Raw genomic sequence first — 19922 nt, forward strand, 5'->3', positions numbered from 1 at the left:
TGTTGTGCATTGACACACAACTCAAGCTTGTGCAGTGACACATGGTTCTGCAGTGTCTAGGTTGCACATGACATATGGCTCTGTGTTGTGTGGGTTGTCTATTGAAAACACGGGTAAAGTGTTGTGTACTCTCATCTGTAAGAATTATAACATTTGTTAAGGTCGTACTTAGACACACGGCTAGGAGTTGTCTGAGTTGCGCATTGACACAAAGCTCTAATTGTGCATTAACACTTGGATCTGTGTTGTATGACATTTGTTAAGGGTGTACTTAGACACACGGCTATGAGTTCTCTGAATTGTGCATTGCCCTGCAGCTCTGATCTGATGTAATTGTACATTCTTGCACTGCTCTGTTCACTGTGCATTGTGTTGTCTTCATTGTGTTTTGTCACATGGATCAGTGTTGACGTGCCTTGGCTGACTGTGCTTTTCCACATAGAATGTGTGCTATTGTCTGGATTGTGTCTTGGTGCAGGCCTCAGTGTTGTCTGGATTGTGCATTGCTGCAGGGCTCTATGTTGTCTGGATTATGCATTGTTGGGGAGTTCTGTGTTGTCTGGATTGTGCGTTGCTGTAGGGTTCTGTGTTGTCTGGACTGTGTTTGCTGGAGGGTTCTGTGTTGCCTAAATTGTGCATTGATGAAGGGCTCTGTGTTTATGGATTGCTGCTGGGTTCTGTGTTGTCTGGATTATGTATTGTCGAGGGGTTCTGTGTTGTCTGGATTGTGCGTTTCTGCAGGGCTCTGTATTGTCTGGATTGTGCACTGCTACAGGTCTCTATGTTGTCTGGATTGTGTGTTTCTGCAGGGTTCTGTGTTGTCTGGACTGTGCAGTGCTGCAGCGCTCTGTGCTATCTGGATTATGCATTGCTGTAGGGCTCTGTATTGTCTGGGTTATGCCTTGCTGCAGGGCTCTATGTTGTCTGCATTATGTATTGTCGAGGGGTTCTGTATTGCCTGGATTGTGCATTGCTTCAGGGTGCGTGCTGGTTGGATTATGCGCTGCTGCACAACGTTTTTTGTGCTGCTCTCCCATTCCCTCAAAGTGAATTGAAGCATCTCCTGATCTCTGTGTGCTAAATAAAACAAATAAAATCATGAATAACAGTCATTAGCCATGCTGCCAGGAGAAATGAGGTATTACACACCTCCCATAATTGGCTTTATTCAAGAGCCAGGTACCCTGACTACCATCGATCTAGAAGTATATCTAGAAGAATGTTCAGAAGTAATATGCACAGTAAAAAATATGCATTGGCAAAGCCAATAGATTTGCTTAATAATGTGAAAATAATTAACAAAGGCAACAGGAGGGTGGGTGTGGAAGTGAGTGAACAACAGAGAAAGCGAGAGGGTGGAGAGAAGAAGCAGAAAAAAAGAAAAATAGTTCCTGAAACACAGCTGCAGCAGTGGAAGAACCCAAATCAAGATAAAGCAATCAGCACATGCTCCATGTGCTGCACGAAAGAAGAGGAAGTGATGCCAGGACGCACTGGCCAAAAGCAAGGTAGCAAATAAGAGTGACAGTGAAGCCAATGAATTGTAAGGAATGGGCTGGCTCCAAGCCCATTTTAGAACACAATATCTCTTGCAAGCGAGAGCGCATGCGCTGCACAGGTGAGACCTAAAATATCAAGAATCTCTGGGAAACATTCATTGCAATAAAAGACCTTACGCAGAAGTCGGGGGCTTCTGCACTTAAATACACTGTTCTCTTTACAAGCCTTCCACTTCGCAGTTTCAGTCTTGTATTTCTAATATTCGACTAAAGAAAAGTCCTGATATAAATGAGGAGTAATCATCTGACTCAAAGTGGGCAAGCGCTGGCGGTACGTATTGCATCAGTGAAGAAGTCAGCTGGAGGCTCCCTGAAGCCTGGCAGGGGTAGGCTGGAGGGATGTTCTGATTCTACACTGACTGTGAATAAGTCTCTGAACTCGGACTGTAAGTCACTGTAAAGATCCTTCCAGCAGCTTTTTTCGGTCCCCTGTTTTCCTTCTTGGCATGGTCATTTAGATGCCTCCTCGGAAAGTTAAGAGGTCGGTAGACAAGCACCAAAAGCAGCCATTTGGTGGCCAATATTCAGGTAATGAAGGCTCTGTCTTACCAACCTGAGCTGAGAAATCCCATCTTTCTGGGTTAGTTTACCTGTGGAATGAGTACAGAGGAGGCGTTGAAGTGGAGGTCTACCTGAGTCGTCTCACCTGGAAGCGCTTAGTCTGTGCTTACAGTATGACGGTTTTCCAAGATCATACCTAAGAGGCCTTATACAATTTACCGCAATCTTCCTTTTAGTTTCGTTTTTTTAATTCATTTTACCGACTGGAGATTCTCAAATTAGAGAAAGTAATGGATGAAAAAACATCAACAATGTAGTAAATAAATAAAAATGTCATAGTAACTTCTCACATTTTCACAGCTAATCCATCTTTGATATTCCTTCAAGCAAAAAGGCATCTTCCCTGACTTTAACCCCTCATTGGCTTTTATTGTAAGATATCTCAATAAGGCTGTCTTTGCAAACTTTAAGCAGGCAGGCGGATATCAAATCTGTGTCCACACGCGTGACCTAAATTCCATGACTGCTGAACATATTTTTTAGCCGACTGAGATCAGCAGCAAATGTTCTTGAACCCTTTGTCCGGTTGATGAGCCGTACCTCAATCCAAGGAAAGCAATCCTGTGGGTCTCTGTTTGTTTCTAATGGCAGAACTCAACATTCTAAGCCACCACGCAAACGCCTGATATTCAAACAATTTGCTGCGGCAGGCGAAAAGGAAACAGACTCCCCATAGACTCACAATCAAAATTAAAGATATGCTTTATCCCTCTGGGACAATCTGTCGGCATTGCATCCCCTCCAACAATGCGGTTTCCTGAGACGTTGTGCTTAGAATAGACAGAACGCGGAGTGTAGCAGATTCGAACTCCATGAATCTGAGCTTGAGAAGCCAAAAAGTGGCCCTCCAGACAGATGAAATTACAAAAAAAGACTGCATACAAACACTCTCCACTGGGACTAGTGCATTTTAAGACCTACTGGATATTAGAGCCTTTGGCTGACCGGTGGACATGGACATTTGCATTTAAGAAAGATTAAATTCCTCACTTGTAGATAAATATCAAGAATTGGATGCGTTCCCCGTGGTCTAGTTTTCAAAGGTCTCCTTTTCGATCCAGAGGCATGCATTGGTTCACTGTGCCTCTGTTGTTAAATACTTCCCTGGACAGCTGAAGTGCCTAAAAGCTTCAGGCAGAGACACAACATCCCTCGTAGGTTTTATTAGCAAAGCATAAGTCACGGAAATGATGGAAAATTGAAAAGGGAGATGATCTTGGATCTACACAGTTAAGGAGACTCTTCCCACTGAAGCACGCCCAGGCATCAACAATGCTCCAATTTGCCAAGAAATGATACGCTTTCTAATTTTCACGGTTTTCTTAAGTGAAATCCCATCGATTTCCAGCCAGAAAATGACTGAAGAATTTAGCGTTCCAGACAATGGATTACATCATTTGGATCCAATATCATCAAACCTCTCTTCGAATGAAACAAAGTTATGGCAGGCATCTGCGGTTGAAATATAACTTTTTCTCTAGGGATGCTAATCTAGGAGTTTCCCACAACTCCCTTTCCTATTATGAACTGACCCATTTCTCTGGCAAAGAGGGCGCAGCTCCGTGTGCAGCTCCGCGTGCAGCTCAGCGGTACTTGTGTTGTAGCTGTCGAGATATACATTCAAGTTATGTGATGGGTTTTCTCCTCTCAGATACTTTACCTTCCACCTTTTCTTCAACTTCATTTTCATGCTATCAAACAATTTCTTAGTTTTTAGACTAAGATATTTCCATAACATAGCAATTTGTATTGAGAAAGTGTAATATGTCTACTAAATTTTCTGTAACATTATATTTACAATTCTTTTTTTTACAAAACATGATATTCTTCTTCTTGTTTTTATTACTATTACATTATAACTAATAAATTGATAAAATATCAAAGGAAATAAAGGTGATTGGGAGCATGACCAAGGGAGCATCAACTAGTAATGAGATGTAAATTATCGAGGTGTAGGTAACCGATCAACCATTAATACATGCCATACCAAATCGCAGTCTGGAGGGGATGCCCATTTCACGCCCTTCCTGTTTAGATTCGGTATGCGTCACCAAGCACATTTTGCAAATCAGAAAGGCCCCTCTGTTTGTTACTGTTTACTCCCACTACTGGCTCAACCAGGGCTACCCCTCCACATCATGGTAGACCTTTTTTTAATTATATTTTTATTTATTTCGAGGCGACCCGGATGCTGTAATTTGCTACCATTCTGCAATTTTCGAGGAAAAAATGGTCTTTGGTGAACTTTTTAATATTTTTTAATTTACTGCTCCAAAAAAGCAATCTGTTTACTTGGAATGGTAAATTGAAACAACATTCTGCATCATGATGACTGTTTACATGCGTGGTGGCAGGCACCTGAATCCTCGTGCTGTGGATGCCATAGAATCATAAAGCATACATGCGTGGGCATGATGATGGGCACATGTCCACAATCACTTTTTTCTTTTCCTTTTACAGCATTGCCCAAAGGCACTGACAGAGCCAGTGGGCCTGTGCTAGCAAAGTCAAAAGTGGAGCACTACGTCCTTTGCCAATGCTTGTTTTATAAAAGGTTCCTGATGGCAAAAAGAGGCTAAAGGGCAAAAAGATGTGGTTGGCACAAGCAAGGGTCAGAGTAAATTGGCAATCTAGATGGGGGGGGAAAGCAAGGAAGGCTATATTTGGAAGAAGATGGATTCTAAAGAGCCAGGTGCTAGCCGCAGGTTCATCATGTGACTAAACAAGCTTTGACAAAGCCAGCAGATCTGGGTTTAATGTGCTCACATATGCTGCTTTAGCACATAGAGAGTAACAATCAATCAATCAATCAGGACACTTATAAAATGCACAACATACCCGTTAGGGTCTGAAGGCGCTGGAGGGGGGGGGGGGTGAGGGAGTGTTGCTACTGATAGAGGATTCAGGTCTGGAGGAGTCTTCTGAGGGCCAGTAGGTCTTGGATCTGCCGTAGGTTGGTTGGAGAGTGTTCGAGGTCTTGGCGACGAGGTGGGAGAAGGATCTGCCTCAGGCGGACGTTCTTCGGATGCGAGGGGCTGTGGCGAGGGCGAGGCCGGCGGAGCGGAGCTGGCGGGTGGGGTTGTAGAAGCTGAGTCGTCTGTTGAGGTATTCTGGGCCGGTGTTGTGGAAAGCTTTGTGCGCGTGGAGGAGGAGCTTGAAGGTTACCCTCTTGTTAACGGGGAGCCAGTGCAGTTCTCTCAGATGGGGTGTGATGTGGCTGCGGTGGGGGATGTCGAGGATCAGGCCTGCCGAGGCGTTCTGGATGCTTTGCAGCCGTGTCAGGTGCTAGGCCACGGTCGTGCATAGAGGGCATTTCCGTAGTCCAGCCAGCTGGTGAAGAGGGCCTGGGTGACTGTTTTTCTCGTTTCGGTGGGGATCCACTTGAAGCTCCTGCGGAGCATTCGGAGGGTGTTGAAGCAGGAAGAGGAGACGACGTTGACCGCTTAGACATGGAGAGGGTGGCTTCGAGGATGGTGTTGGTGCTGTTCCCAGTGTTGTCGGCCACCAGGAGTTTTCCCAGACTCAAGACGTGGGGCCGAGGATGAGGACCTCCGTCTTGTCTGAGTTCTTCATCCATTTGGCAACGTCCTTCATTCCTTTGTGGAGGTTGGTTTTGGCGGTGTGGGGGTCTTTAGTGAGGGAGATGATCAGTTGGGTGTAGTCGGCGTAGGAGATGAAGTTGAGGTCGTGGTGTCGGGCGACGGGGGCAAGGGGTGCCATGTAGATGTTGAACAGCGTCGGACTGAGGGATGACCCTGGGGTATGCTGCAGATGATCTCAGTGGCCTTGAAGAGGAAGGGGGAAGAGGACGCTCTGAGTTCTGCCGGAGAGGAACGATGTGGTCCAGTCCAGGGCCTTCTCTTGGATTCCGGCGTCGTGTAAGCGTGTTCGTAGTGTGTTGTGGCAGACCATGTTGAAGGCGGCTGATAGGTCCAGGAGGATGAGGGCCGCTGTTTCTCCGTTGTCAAGCAGGGTCCTGATGTCATCGGTGCTGGCGATGAGGGCAGTTTCGCTGCTGTGGTTGCTGCGGAAACCGGACTGGGATGGGTCCAGGATGTTGTTCTCCTCGAGTTAGCGGGTCAGTTGTTTGTTGACGATTTTCTCTGTGACCTTCGCCGGGAACGGAAGCAGGGAGATGGGTCAGACGTTCTTGAGGTCCTTGGGATCTGCCTTGGGTTTCTTGAATAAGGCGTTGATCTCGCCGTGCTTCCAGCTCTCCAGAAAGGTTGCTGTCTCGAAGGAGATGTTGATTACTCTCCGGAGATGGGGTGAGATGGCTGTGCTGGCTTTGTTGAAGATGTGGTGAGGGCATGGGTCTAATGGTGATCCGGAGTGGATGGTGTTCCTGATCTTGCTGGTGTCCTCGTTGTTGACGCTGGTCCAGGAGAGCAGGTGGTTTGGGCAGGGAGGTGGTCGTGGGGGTGGTGGTTGTCGGGGTGGTGGTGGCACTGAAGCTGTCATAGATGTCGGCGATCTTGCGGTGGAAGAAGGTGGCCAGTGAGTAGCACAGGTCTTGCGAAGGCGGGATGTCGTTGGTGTTGGAGCTGGGGTTGGAGAGTTCCTTCATGATGTTGAAGAGCTCCTTGCTGTTGTGTGTGTTGTTATCTAGGCGGTCCTTGATTGAGACCCTCTTGGCGACTCTGATGAGTTGATTGTGTCTACGGGTGGCATTTTTGTGGGCTGTGTAGCTGTCCGGTGATTGCTCGCGGAGCCAGTTCTTCTCCAATTTTCCGCATGTTCAGCAAAAATGAGAGTCAGCAAAAAGGGCTTTAGTTGTACAGTAGTTGCTCGTGCAGCTCAGTGCATGCAAATTGACTGGAGACAGAATGATACAGTCAGCCAATACATTAGGAGGGAGATGACTACTCCCTTGGGCTGGACCAGGATGTAACTGACAAAGAATCCAGCCAATGGCTGTACGAGACTGGTTGAAGAAAGTCAATGGTTTAAAGGAGCGCACACAAAGCTAACTCTAAGCATATTGTAAGCAATCAGTCTGTTTGGCAGCTGGGCTGTCTACACCCAGACCTTAAAAAAATGAATTCTGGGCATATCAACATACTTACTTGAGCCTGGAAATCCTAAAACTTAATTAGAAAATATTTCTTCTACATATACCAAACAATAAAGCCACCCAGCCTTCTGCGCACTTTTGTTTATTTGTTCAACCTGTGATCGAACATTATGTGCCGTAATAAATCATCAGTTTCCGAACATCTGGGAAAAGACGGGAAATGATATAATAAGCTTAACATCAATTTGAGTTGAAATGTTGGCATTGCTTCAAAGTTGCTGCCCTAGGGATACATCAGCGAATGCCAAAAACCAATAAAAGAAATAATTGCGAAACTCCAAATATGTCCCATAACTAAAGGCATCTTGTGCATCGAAACATGCGAGATTGGTAGCTCGCCCGCGCCCTTCAGTACAAACAGAAGACAAGCATGAGATGTCTGAGCGCTCAGACGTCCTGCAGGACGTTCTACCAGCCCATCCGAGATACAAATCTACCTTTAGAATGCCTGTGAGAACCATGAGACGAGCAGCACTCCCTGGACTAGAGCTTAATTTCAGCCGGTGGTTGCCATCGGGGGGTACCGGCACTTATTTTTGGGGACCGGCATTTATTTTTTGCAACAGATATTTTATGGGCCCAAGACAGGGAAAAAAACACACAGATCGGAACTGTGGAGCAAGAGAAATACGTCAAAACCGTCTCAAAAGGAGGAAGTGGGAACCTGCAAGTGTGAGATAAAGAGGCGCGGAGTGTCTGGTAGTGGATTAAATGGGCATGCGCTGGGTTTAAGACCACCCGCCTTGATATTTGCACACCAATGTTGAATTGAACTAGTCATAGGCTTCTGAGCAGAACATTGGGCACCAGCAGACTTTCTTTTACAAATCAAGCACTTCCCTGGAGCATCTCCTGGATCCCGTACTGGACTTGGGGAACAGGCAGGTGTCTGGTACCCAAGCCCACAGAACCCCGCTCTCCACTTTATCTGTATATTTCATGCAAATTGGTCAAAAGTGCTAATGTTATTAGAAAATCACAAAAAGACATTTCCTTCGGAGAATACAATGTAACCACAGGTATTATTGCCCACTTTGTTTTGAAACTGCAATGCCTATGACACAGTCATTCTTTCACTTGAAGAATGCTACAGGGTTACAGTTCATTGTTGGACTCTGAAACAATTCTCCAGAGTCGAAGCACAGTCAGTTGATGACCGAAAACTGAGTGTCAGGTCTTAAATGCCAAAGCACAATAATATTTGAGCTTTAGCTGAACTTAATCTTAAAAGTGTTAGCCAAGAAGCGATATTAGCATAAAGTTGGATAAATTCTCTAATGCTTCGGTGCCGCCGGCTATATGGGTGGTTACACAATAGGTAATGTGTGTTGTCTAGTCCACAGTGCAGGGCAGTCACTCACTGGCATCATGTGCCCACTGCGGTACAGTGGTCCTGTCTCAGGGGCCGTCCCAACTGGCACTAGCTCTTTGATGAGGAAAAGAAAATGATGGTGGGAAAAGCCAGCGAGCCAGAGGAGGACTGCCCCAGCCTGACGGCGGGGGAGTGCGAAAGGCCTTGGTCAGCATCCACTGGTGGGTCCAGGATTACCACAGCTGGAAAGCAGTGCTGTAGCAGTTATCTCTAGCACTGCATCACCATTGTTCGCTCCTTCCCCCAGGGAACTGTACCCAGGATCCCCAGTGCCACCTTTAACGGCGTCTCTTGTGCACCCGTCCCTCCCTTGTAGAGAGTAGCCGGACTAATCTTCAACAGCCAGACTAATCCTCGACATCCCATGGCACAACCACATCACCCAAGACCTCCACGACCTCCACTGCCTCCCCGTCGAACAAAGGATAACTTTCAAGCTGCTCACGAACACATACAAGGCACTCCACAACATCGGACCCCAATACCTCAACAACCGCCTCGCCTTCCACGCACCCAAGAGAAACCTACGATCAGCCGACCTCTCCCTAGCCACAATCCCACGCTTCTACAGGAATAGAGCGGGTGGTAGATCCTTCTCCTACTTTGCAGCCAAGACATGGAACGAGCTCTATCTCCACCTCCAGCGAAACCCGACATTGCACCAATTCAGAAAGAACCTAAAAACCTGCCTGCAACTCATGCGCCTAAGACACGACGCTAGCACAAAGCCCTTAACATATGGCCCATAACACACGCCCATTAATGCCCACACCGACAGCTGTACTCTTTAGCAAAGGGTCTCTTACACCTGGACTTTAATACATTGCTCCCATCCTATGTCACTTAATAGCAGGGACCTCAGAAATAACTTCCAACACAGATGATGGATGGAGTGCTTAAACTTTTCAACCACTCACCCTCATCAACAGATCAGGGATGAATCCATTGTTGTTTTGCTCACTATGCCAGCCCAGTTCAAACCTAGCCATATGCAAATCAGTTGCGAACCTGCTCCTAATGGGAACAGTCCAGCCCAAACTGCCAGGCCAGGTCCTCCCTGGACCGGAAACAAGCATCCTGGGGCCAGTTTCGGGGTTTCACCCCTCATCAGCCAGGATTTGAATCAAGTGGCATAGCGAACACAGGACCCACGTCGGGAATACCCTTGGCCACTAGGGCGAACAAAGCAAACACAACAAGATGATGGACGGAGTGCTAAAACTTTTCATGCACTCACTCCCAGTCAAGACAAAGCAACAGCATCCATGTCTATCACGTAGTGGTCCATAGTTACCCTCAAGTCGTGAGTGTGGCTGTTACTTTTGGACCGAAACCCCTGTTCCTCATATCATTCATTCATTAGCACCTTCCGTCATGATTCTCCAGACTGGAGAGGGATGAACCCTACCACTCATCATTAATAATATTGGGAGATTATGCTAAACTAAACTAAAGAGTAAATACAGACGTCTCCATCATCACAGCCTTGGACATTCAGGCGGCCATTTTGGATCGGTCTGGAAGAAGAGCTGCTGAAGGTCGGGGTCGCCATGGACTCGCCCTGGAGCATGAAACGAGGCTCCTCTCGGTAACAAAGCTAAGCCTTCTCTTTCAAGCAGAGTTCGCTCCTCTGTAAACACAGCCCTGCAGACATTGTCCTGATGCAGCAGCCTGGCTAGTGTTACACGGCAGAAACAAATATTGGTTTTCCTGTGTGGACTCTGGCAAGCCTCCCATAACCGTCCGCTGATACCTGTTTGCTCGAACAGAGGGAAGGCCCGAGAGGAATGGCGGCTGGCTCAGAGCAGATCCTGGCAGGAAAAAGTGCCTTCCTGCACCCTTTGATTTGAATGAATGCAGATTTAGGAAACAAAATGGCACACGGGTTGTGTTTTTTGTCTGGCTTTCTCACTAGGCTCGGCCCGACAAGAAATGGAAGATGAGTCTTAAGGACAAGATTTGAAACCGACGTAGGGCTGGTGAACTTTTGTCGTTAATACTATAATTCCACGATAGGCCACCACGTATTCAAAGTTTCCATATTTCTAAGGCAGAAGGTAGTCAGCAATTAAAACATACATTTAATACAGGGAATGATTCACGAGGAAGAGTTTTTATACCTTTTCCATCTTCATTTTCCTTCTGTAACTTACAATAACAACAATAGAAGTAGTAGGATTAGGGCCAAGTTTGAAGTTTCTAAGTACTCTTAATAAATAGCGTCACAATGATCAAATTTAGCGGCAACCATGAGTATCAAAGTTAGAAGTATTATTGGCTGAGTTGGCATTTTCAGATTGAAACTTGTGACCTGTAGACCACAGCGCTTGTCAGCAGGGAGCAGTTAACTCACTGCGGCATGTTACTAGAAGAAGACTAATCTGTATTAGGTTGCCCTTTTCTGTGTGATGAGCAAACATGATGGAATGGAATGCGACCCAGTTCTCGTTTCAAACTTTTTCATCTACCCCTATTTATGCAAAGTTAGTAGCCTAAGTGTCCAGAGGATGGCCAAACATGGCACCAAGTTCACTGTGGTCCTGTGATTCTACAAAATCCACCTCATCCAATCAGAATCAAGAAGACCGAAATGTGTCTTGGTTCCTTAGGCTGAACACTTTAGAGTGGTATGATCTCTACACTGTTACTGCTGTCAGGAAACTGCCTTCTCTGCTCTCTGGCAGCGCCTCTTTCCTGGCAAGACATTGAAAGCGGACTTCCTGTAGGCGCACTCAAGTTTAGTCAATGTGGACGTTCTGTAGGCGCACTCAAGTTTAGTCAATGTGGACGCCCTGTAGGCGCACTCAAGTTTAGTCAATGTGGACGTCCTGTAGGGGCACTCAAGTTTAGTTGATGTGGACGTCCTGTAGGCGCACTCATGTTTAGTCAATGTGGACGTCCTGTAGGCGCACTCAAGTTTAGTCAATGTGGACGTTCTGTAGGCGCACTCAAGTTTAGTCAATGTGGACGTCCTGTAGGCGCACTCAAGTTTAGTCAATGTGGACGTGCTGTAGGGGCACGCAAGTTTAGTCAAAGTGAACTTCCTGTAGGCGCACTCAAGTTTAGTCAAAGTGAACTTCCTGTAGGCACACACAAGTTTAGTCAAAGTGAACTTCCTGTAGGCGCACTCAAGTTTAGTCAATGTTTCACCTGACCTACAGAGGGAGCTGTCGATGGCTGTAATTGGTGCAAGGTCTTGTTTTATATTTACTAGGGCACTGGTGTTAACCCCTTCATTGCTTTGGGACCCAACTGCTGTGTAGATAGTACATCAACACCTACGGCCATGAACAATACTTTGTGATGCAGAAAAATGCTCCACGGCCAATGAATACCGCTAACAACTGGGAGCCCCACAAGGGATGAGTTGTGGTAAAATGTGCAGGTACCTCTTTGGAGATTGGCATTCTCTAAGACCGCCCCAGGGCCTCTGCGAAGATGCCCCCTCCGCCCCCGACTGAACAGGATAGCACCATAAGGGCCCCACATTATCACCAGCCCCAGGTAACTACGAAATCCTCACTCTCGAAGAAATACATTATTTCATCCATTCTTTAAGCTACATTCAAAATGCTTACTCTAAATATATTTTACGGTGCTGAGGAGTACCGCTGTACATTTTATATGGGAATTTCAATGCATTTATTTTTTATTTTTTAAAAGCTCTTCCTAATCAATCATATGTTGAACATCTAAGCGGCCTGACAAGCTGATACTTAATAGATAGACTAAAAGTGTGTTGAATGAGCTTCATGTGGTTCCCAATATCCCATTTCTCTGTAACCATCTCGTGATACCCCATCACGCGTAGTCCAGGCCACATTCATAACACTGTTTTCGATGCATCTGTAACTGATTTGTTGCATTCCGCGACCATGTTGCGCGTGGCACTCCATTATTCACCATAAATTACTAAATTAAGAATTAATTAATTGATGAACTGTTTTTAGTAAATTTAACAATTACACACGAGGAAACTTACTTAAATAATACAATGATGGGAGAGCATTGCTTTGCAACAACCAACCCTTCTTTGTCCCTTGTTCAGCGCTCCGCGTAACTTCGGAAAAGCCTTACAACTTGGGCACAGTGTCTTTGTTGGAGAAGAGAAAGAGCCATTGACCGGCTCAGTGACTCACAAAAGCTGGAGGTCAACCTTCCTCCCCATGGAAATTGACGTCCCAGCATGGGGGATTTTAAAGCGGGGAAGAGACCCCCACTCTCCCAGCTCTCAGCTCACCACTGGCATCTCATGGGCCTCCACCCTGGGGATTAAGGTCATGGTCGGAAGGAAAGCCGCGGCTTTAAATAACTTCTAAAACTAATCCACTTCTGACCATCACAGAGTCAAGTCCATCCTGGAATAGCTGCCCGCTCGTCCGTCCGGTGGGAACGCGGCCATGTGAAAAGGAATAGTTTGCGCCGGCCAATGGCCACAGCAGGGCTATTAAGAAGATGATGCAGGAGTCAGTCTGGAAAAGTGAAATCCCCATTCGGAACAGTTTAAAGATCTTAAGGGGATTAGCGTGGCAGGGAGCCAGCATTTCATGTGCCCCTTAATCTGATTGTGGTTTGAAGGTTTTAAGTTTTAGAAAATTGAAGGGATTAAAAATTTGTGATTTGGGTCAGTTAGCGGAAAATCGTTTCATCGGCGCAGGGCCCCCTGGGACTTCTGCACCACAGCAGACATCTTGCACGTCCAGATTTTGAGAAATTGTTCTGTCATCGCAGGGACGCTGGGAACTTTTCAGACAGAACCAAAGCCTTGCAGATCAGGAGTTGTCCACAATAGCCGGCAAACTCCTACACTTCATCAACATCTGTGGGGCATATTTACAAGCCCCTATTGCCACAGCAACATTGTAAAAAGTGATGTCCCTGTGGCGATAGAAGCTTCACCTTATTTACAAGGCGGCGTTAAGCCACCCTTTCACACTACACTTACCATAAAATTGGTGGGCAATCGGTGTTGTGGTGGGCGTCCCGCCGCAACACCCATTACATTTGACTCTGTCTCCAATTTAGATGGGTGGTATAAATAGAAGGCAGCACCAAAATGAAGACCAGGTAAACCCTGGTCCTAACCTGGCGAAACGAGGAGAAATGCTTTATTTCTTCCTGTTTTTGCTGTTTCTATGTGTGCTGCGTTGTGCAGCACACATAGAAACAGCAAAATGCCATGAATGATTGTTTATGTGCAGGAAGGTGTCACTTCCTGTACATAAACAATCATTAAAAAGTTACCTTTTGCAACGTTTATGTGTGCTGCACAATGCACCACACATAGAAGTTACAAATCACCGTTTGTGGTTGTTTATGTGCAGGAAGGGACACCTTCCTGCACATAAACAATCATTCTCTCAACGCAGGCACCCTTGCACTGGCGTTGACAGCAGGGAGAAATGCTGGGGTGTACCATATTATTGCAAATATGGCGTATCCCTGCGTTTTTTAAAAGTGACAGAGCATGGTGTTAGCAATTTTGGAACTAACCCCCGCTCCGCCACTTTCTTGTAAATATGCCCCTAGGTGTATTAGGTGTAGTTTACCAGAATGAACCATTGATGGAGCGTCAGACTGTATTATGCAAAGTCAGAGGAGTGTATGTTCTGTAGATTTTTTATTCATTGTTGTATAATATTTCTGTGTGAATTTGTAGTGCCTGTAATAAACAAGCCCCAGCTGTAGCAAAGCACGCCCCCTCTCAGCTCTTCAAATGTCCCTCATCTCTCTGACCCTCAATATCTCAGTAAATTAAAGAACGTTAGCAGTTTTACTTTGAATACAGTGACTTGTAGGTCACTCAGGCTTGTAGTCACTCATCGAGTGTGAATAATGACTACAAGTCTGAGAGTGCAAGTGACTGCTGGGTGACAATCCAGGAATGGCTGCCATTGCATAGTGTCGCTAGCCAGCCCTGGGAACGTGCTTTGATTCAAGTCTAAAAGGAGATCAAAGTAAGTAACCATAGAGCACTAAATCCTGCTGTACCATAGACTTACCTCGACTGATGGGCAGAGCGTCCACAGCATCCTCGATCCCGGCTTTGTAGTAGGTGATGCCCCTTATCATGACGACGGGCGGCTTTGGTTTGGCCGTCGCGGGGATGCCGGCGAGTTTGACTTTCGCAGTGTCTTTCTTAGACTTCTCTGGCCTGGGCACCCGCTCCCTGGGCACCTTCGGCAGGGTCCTGTCACCAAGGTTCTTTTTGGGGTTCACATACTTGATTGCCTCTTTGCTTCTTTCGCCTGTTGTGTCCTACAAAGAGATGAAAAAGGGTTTCAAGAAAGCTTGCAAGGACGCAGGCAATGAGGTCTTTACAATCCTTCCTCCATACTTTCAGCGCACGCAGTAAATTGTGGAATGCTGGCTCAGCCAATCAGGTCTCACAAACTCAAGCCACTTTCCATCATAAACCAACTAAACCAATCAGCGAGACAATCTGTGGAGAGGAGTACTGCACATTGGGTAGAGCAAGGAATTCAGAAGACTGCTCGCAGCTTGCTATACAGTTTATTCCTATTCATTAAAGATATAATGTTGATGCAACATTTATTGATAATAACCATCGCCTTCCAATCGGACCACTTGGCTCGAGAGTCGTCTTTTGATTGCACTCCTTCCCTCCCTCCACAGATTGTAGGCCTAGCTGGCTAATCTTCATGCGTGTCCCTGTTCATCAGTTCTAGACAGGCTTAGGCTGTGAGTGGTATTTGTTCTGGAGGTTAACCCATCCTTTTCTTCTCCAGTTGGCCCTGGCAGCCCAAAGCCTGCTGTGTTAAGGGTTGGCACCCTTCGGGCCAGTTGGCGTCTGCGGGGTCCTTATTCGGGAGCATCTGATTGCTCTTTACCACTGCCCTTGTGCGAGTTCTTACTTTGATCTGATCATGCCCTGCTATGTATCTGTTTGCTTTAGTGGAAGTTGGTGGTTCTATTGTGGTAAAGTTAGGATTCTTGTCCACCCTGGGGAGGCGAGCATCTTTTATATGCAGTTTTTCATCGTTTACGGTTAGCTGATTGACCCGTATGAGCCAAACTGATCCGCTGACCAATCCCTAAGGAACTTTTGGTACTCTTCCATCTTGGCGTACAGGGACCCTCTTCCCACTTCTGGTGCTCATTTAGTGCAAATTTGGCATGCTTTGCTCTTCTCTTTATGCTTGGACCATGCAGAATTCATTTTGTGTACCTCTGTGCACTTTTGTTTCAGGGGCCTTGCTCAGGGTTATTGTTCTGGCCCCTGATACTCGCTTCACAGCTGGGTCTTGGCTTATCTACATCTACTTGTGCCTGAGCACAATGGTTCAGGTAAATCTGGGTAACTTAACTCTGTCAACAGGGCCCACTGACTCATGCATAATTTGCACTTTTTTGCTAATTCAAATATTTCTCCTTGACTTACTTGCATGCATTATGCATGCTGTTGATTGCTAAAGCAAGTCAGGGCAGAGAAGGAAGGAGTAATGTAGGCACAGGCAATGGCACAAGTCCACACTGGGAACATACAAAGTGAAAATGATCCAGTTCTAGCTTTGCTTCTGATAGTGTATTTTAAGGCCGAGCCTACCAGACAGCGAAAGACCTATTGTGGCCCAAACAAGAGCATACAAGGCTTAGACCCACCCACTGCTTACCATTGGTTGACTTTAATGTCACTCTCATTTCCCTGCTTCGCATCAATGGCTTGCCTTGTCTATCTTGTGTCAGTTCCACCACTGGACCATTGCCAATTTAATAGTGTCCTTCCACTGCTCAATTTTAAGGAACTTTTTTTTTTGTTTTGTCTTAAGCACTCCACAAGAATGAATGTGTTTTCCAGCTGCCACCTTAGTGTGTTCCTCTTCCCCCCTCTACACTTCATGTTGTTGTCTTTCGTGAACTTATCCCGGACCTTCTGTGATGTGCTCGCCCTTGTGTGCTTCTCCCCAACGTTCATTTCTCGCCAATGTACTGTCTCTCTCTCTTTACTGTTGGCTTTACCCCCAATGCTTCATGTTGCTCTCGCTCTCAATCTGTTTGCCTTTCTGCACCCCCACCCATGCCTTAAGTGTTGGTTTCCCACCCATGCCCTCCATGGTACCTTTCCCTAAATGTGCCCCCATGTTGCTTTCAATCCCTCACCATATTCCTGTGTTGCTTCCCCCACCAGATTAAAAAAAAAAAGGTTTTTGCACTTTTCTCTCCTTTTTATTCACCGATTCAACTTTGATCGGTAAATAAAAATTTAAAAAGAGCCTCTGTCATTTCATACGTGAACGCATGTAAGATGAACACGTTTACGAAATGACGTGGTGGCCGCGTCTAATGCTTTAAAAAAAATCTTCTTTATTCCTGCTGCACAGCAATAGTAATGCTGAACGGCATTGCTAAAAACCATTGGCAATGCCAAAAAGTTCCCAAGACGTGTGTTTCAAGAGAGGCAGGGTTCATCTGGTAAGTAATAGAAACAGAAAGTTTGTTAATCAAAACTTAAAAAGGTAAACTAATCTTAAAACAAATTGAGATTGTATGAGTGTAACTGGTGTTTGCTTTAAAAAAAAGTATTTCTTGGAAGGAAAAGTTACTTTTATCATTAATAGAAAGTTTACAGCAAACTTCAGTTTCCGTAGAAAAATGTTGGAGGCAGGAATGAGTCTTAAACTTAAAAAATGTTTGCAGCTTCACATTTTTTTTGAGTTTTCAATTATTCAAAACAATTTTTTTTTTGTTTTCAGCTTATCACCTACCCTGTCTGGGGAAATAGGTTTGGCCACGTCTCACTTTCATACTACATGTAAGTGTTAAAAATTCTCAAAGTCTCTGGATGTCCAATTACACATAACGTGGCCACTTCGAAAATAGTGCACGTATTGGAGACTGCAAGCACAAAGCAGCAAGTCGACCATTGTCCTTTCTTGATTTTTAGCTTACATTTGTCTTAAATGCACCACAGCATAAAACAAACATTGGCAAAGTCAATAGGTCTAGACTAGGCAAGCATGCACTATTTTATTTATTCATTGTTTGCAAGCAGATGCAATCAGCAAAAACCAATTTGACAAAAATATAAAAATGAAGGAGTGGCCCAGCAGCCCATGCGCACCAGTCCTGGCACTGGCGTGTACTTCTTTTATGGTGGCTGTTGACGTGATCAGGCAACAAGCTATCACTCAAAGTGCAAGAGAGCCAATGAATGAAGTGGACTGACCGGCTACCCAAGCTGTATACTGAGGTGGGCAGAAGCAAAATATAACTGAACAGCCCCTGAAGTAAATCAATGATGTTATAATATGAATTTGTATATATATATATATATATGTGTATTATGAATTATTTTGTAAACATGAGGCTGGTGGCACAGCTAAAGCTATCATGAGGCCAGACCTAACCATTCAAGTTCTGCAATGCTTGCCCACTCTGACCAACCACACATGAGCCGCCACTCATCTCTCTGATTGGGGGGTACCCGTACCTGGACCTTGGTCTCCTGCACCGCGGCCGCGTCCTTCTGCAGCAGTTGGTAGCCCAGGCTGGTGATCTCCTTCTTGATGCCGATCATGATGTCGGTGTAGTTCTCGTAGCGCTTCATCTGATTGGACAGGTTCATGACGCTTTCCTTCATGAAGTCGTTCTCTCGGGTTAGGTTTGTTTTAATAGTCTAGAGGTAGGAAAAGAAAGCCTGTTGGATTGTGCACCGGTGGCATGTCCTGGGTGGTCAGGCGCTCACACAATTCTCAGTTTTTATTAAATATTCACATTTTCACTATTCTAACTAAAAATAGAAACTGGGAGCAGAGTTCAGAAAAATGAGCTTTAATTTTGGGGTGGAAGCATTGAAAAATAGGGAGTACGTTGACTCTTTAAACGTGCATTAGACTATCTTAAAGCTCACATTATAAGTTTGCGTAACTGGTGTGCAAGGTCCCACCCACCATGACCTCATCAGTAAGATAACTCTTCTGTTATTGGCTGGGAGGCGATACAGTGGGAGGTAGTAACATTAAGAGCATCCTATGTCGTGGTCATGAGACGTTTGCTGGAAAGATAACATTTTGTCAAAAAGGACCAGTTTGGAGCCAGATCTAATGATAATTGGTAGGTGTAGGAGATATCATGAACTCCTTGGAGGTCAGGCAGAATCATTTTCAGAAGATTACTTTCTGGACAAAAATGTCTTCAGCAATGATGGCACTGGGGGAACTCCAACTGAGGAAAGAGGCATTTAACCGTTCAATGGCTTTGAAGCATTGTTTGAGCTTCAGGCATCAGAGAGTTTATATGAGCTCCTGGCACTGGGAGCATTTCATAGTTAATGGCACTGAGCCATCTTATGAACCAGGATTGAGGAAGGAGATTAATGAGCAGGACACCATCAGCCTGGAGCTTGACCAACAGGCTATGCCCTGTAGCATTAGACCACTAGTGCCCAGCAGGAGCAGGTGTCCGAATAATTATTCTCTGTTACTAATTAACAAAGTTAATTTGCTGAGGATTCGCAGAACATTGGTATATATATGTATTTACAGGAAGTGTGCCCCAGTTCGGATGTCTGCGTGCAGGATGTGAATAAAATAAGAAGCTAAGAATCTCTCGTGTGGTCTCCTTCCGAATGGGTCCCTGAAATGATTTTATATATATATATACTGAAATGCTACATCTCATGCGTGATCTCGGAGGAGATCCGACTCTAATTGAAGATCCCATCATGAACCTCATGAATGAAAACTTGAGACTGGACCTCAATGAGAAAAGCGGGTTCAGACCCAAGTCCATTTTTCTTCCCCAGATCAATAATGACGCAATCGACACCTTTGAAAAAGGTGTTGTTAAAGAATTGAAAAACTGTCTTATAAATCTAAGTTTGTTAAGAATAATCTGTCTAAATTGCAGATAGCGGCCATTGAGAGTCTTAAAAATTATAAAAAGCATTATCATTAAGAAATCCGACAAGTGGGGTAACATCGTGGTGTTACCACGTGAAATGTACATTAACGAAGGGCTGGCCCAGATGAATGACAAAGATAAATATGAGATCAGTAAGAAACAGATTTATGATGCCAAAAACATAGAGTATCAGGAACGAATGAATGAATGGTTGAATAGATGCCTACTAGAGACCGAAGAATTTAATTTCCTAAAGTGCAAATACCCCAAAATGCCAGCTCTATACCTACTACCTAAGCTCCACAAAAGCATGACCCAACCCCCAGGAAGACCGATTGTATCCTCTAGGGGTAGTAACCTGGAAAACACATCAAGGTATGTGGATTATTTTCTGCAACCACTAGTGCAGGATCTACCGACATACCTCAAGGACTTAGGGGACTTCATGCGTAAGATCAAGGGGGTTGAGTTTAACACAGGGTGTTTACTAATG

The 19922-nt window shown here is 45.3% G+C and overlaps 1 protein-coding gene across 2 annotated transcripts in view; it reads right to left on the minus strand.

Moving 5' to 3' along the window:
- OLFML2A (olfactomedin like 2A) overlaps positions 1–19922 on the minus strand; it is a 231359-nt gene that overhangs the window by 54602 nt on the left and 156835 nt on the right. For both annotated transcript variants that reach the window (XM_086920948.1, XM_086920949.1), the window contains 2 exons: positions 18018–18203; positions 14569–14824 (listed from right to left, as the gene is read on the minus strand). In XM_086920948.1, coding sequence (XP_086777074.1) covers positions 14569–14824; positions 18018–18203 — 442 coding nt within the window. The remainder of the gene's footprint in view (positions 1–14568; positions 14825–18017; positions 18204–19922) is intronic.

Source organism: Lissotriton vulgaris, chromosome 5 (genome assembly GCF_964263255.1).
Source record: "Lissotriton vulgaris chromosome 5, aLisVul1.2, whole genome shotgun sequence".
NCBI lineage: Eukaryota > Metazoa > Chordata > Amphibia > Caudata > Salamandridae > Lissotriton > Lissotriton vulgaris.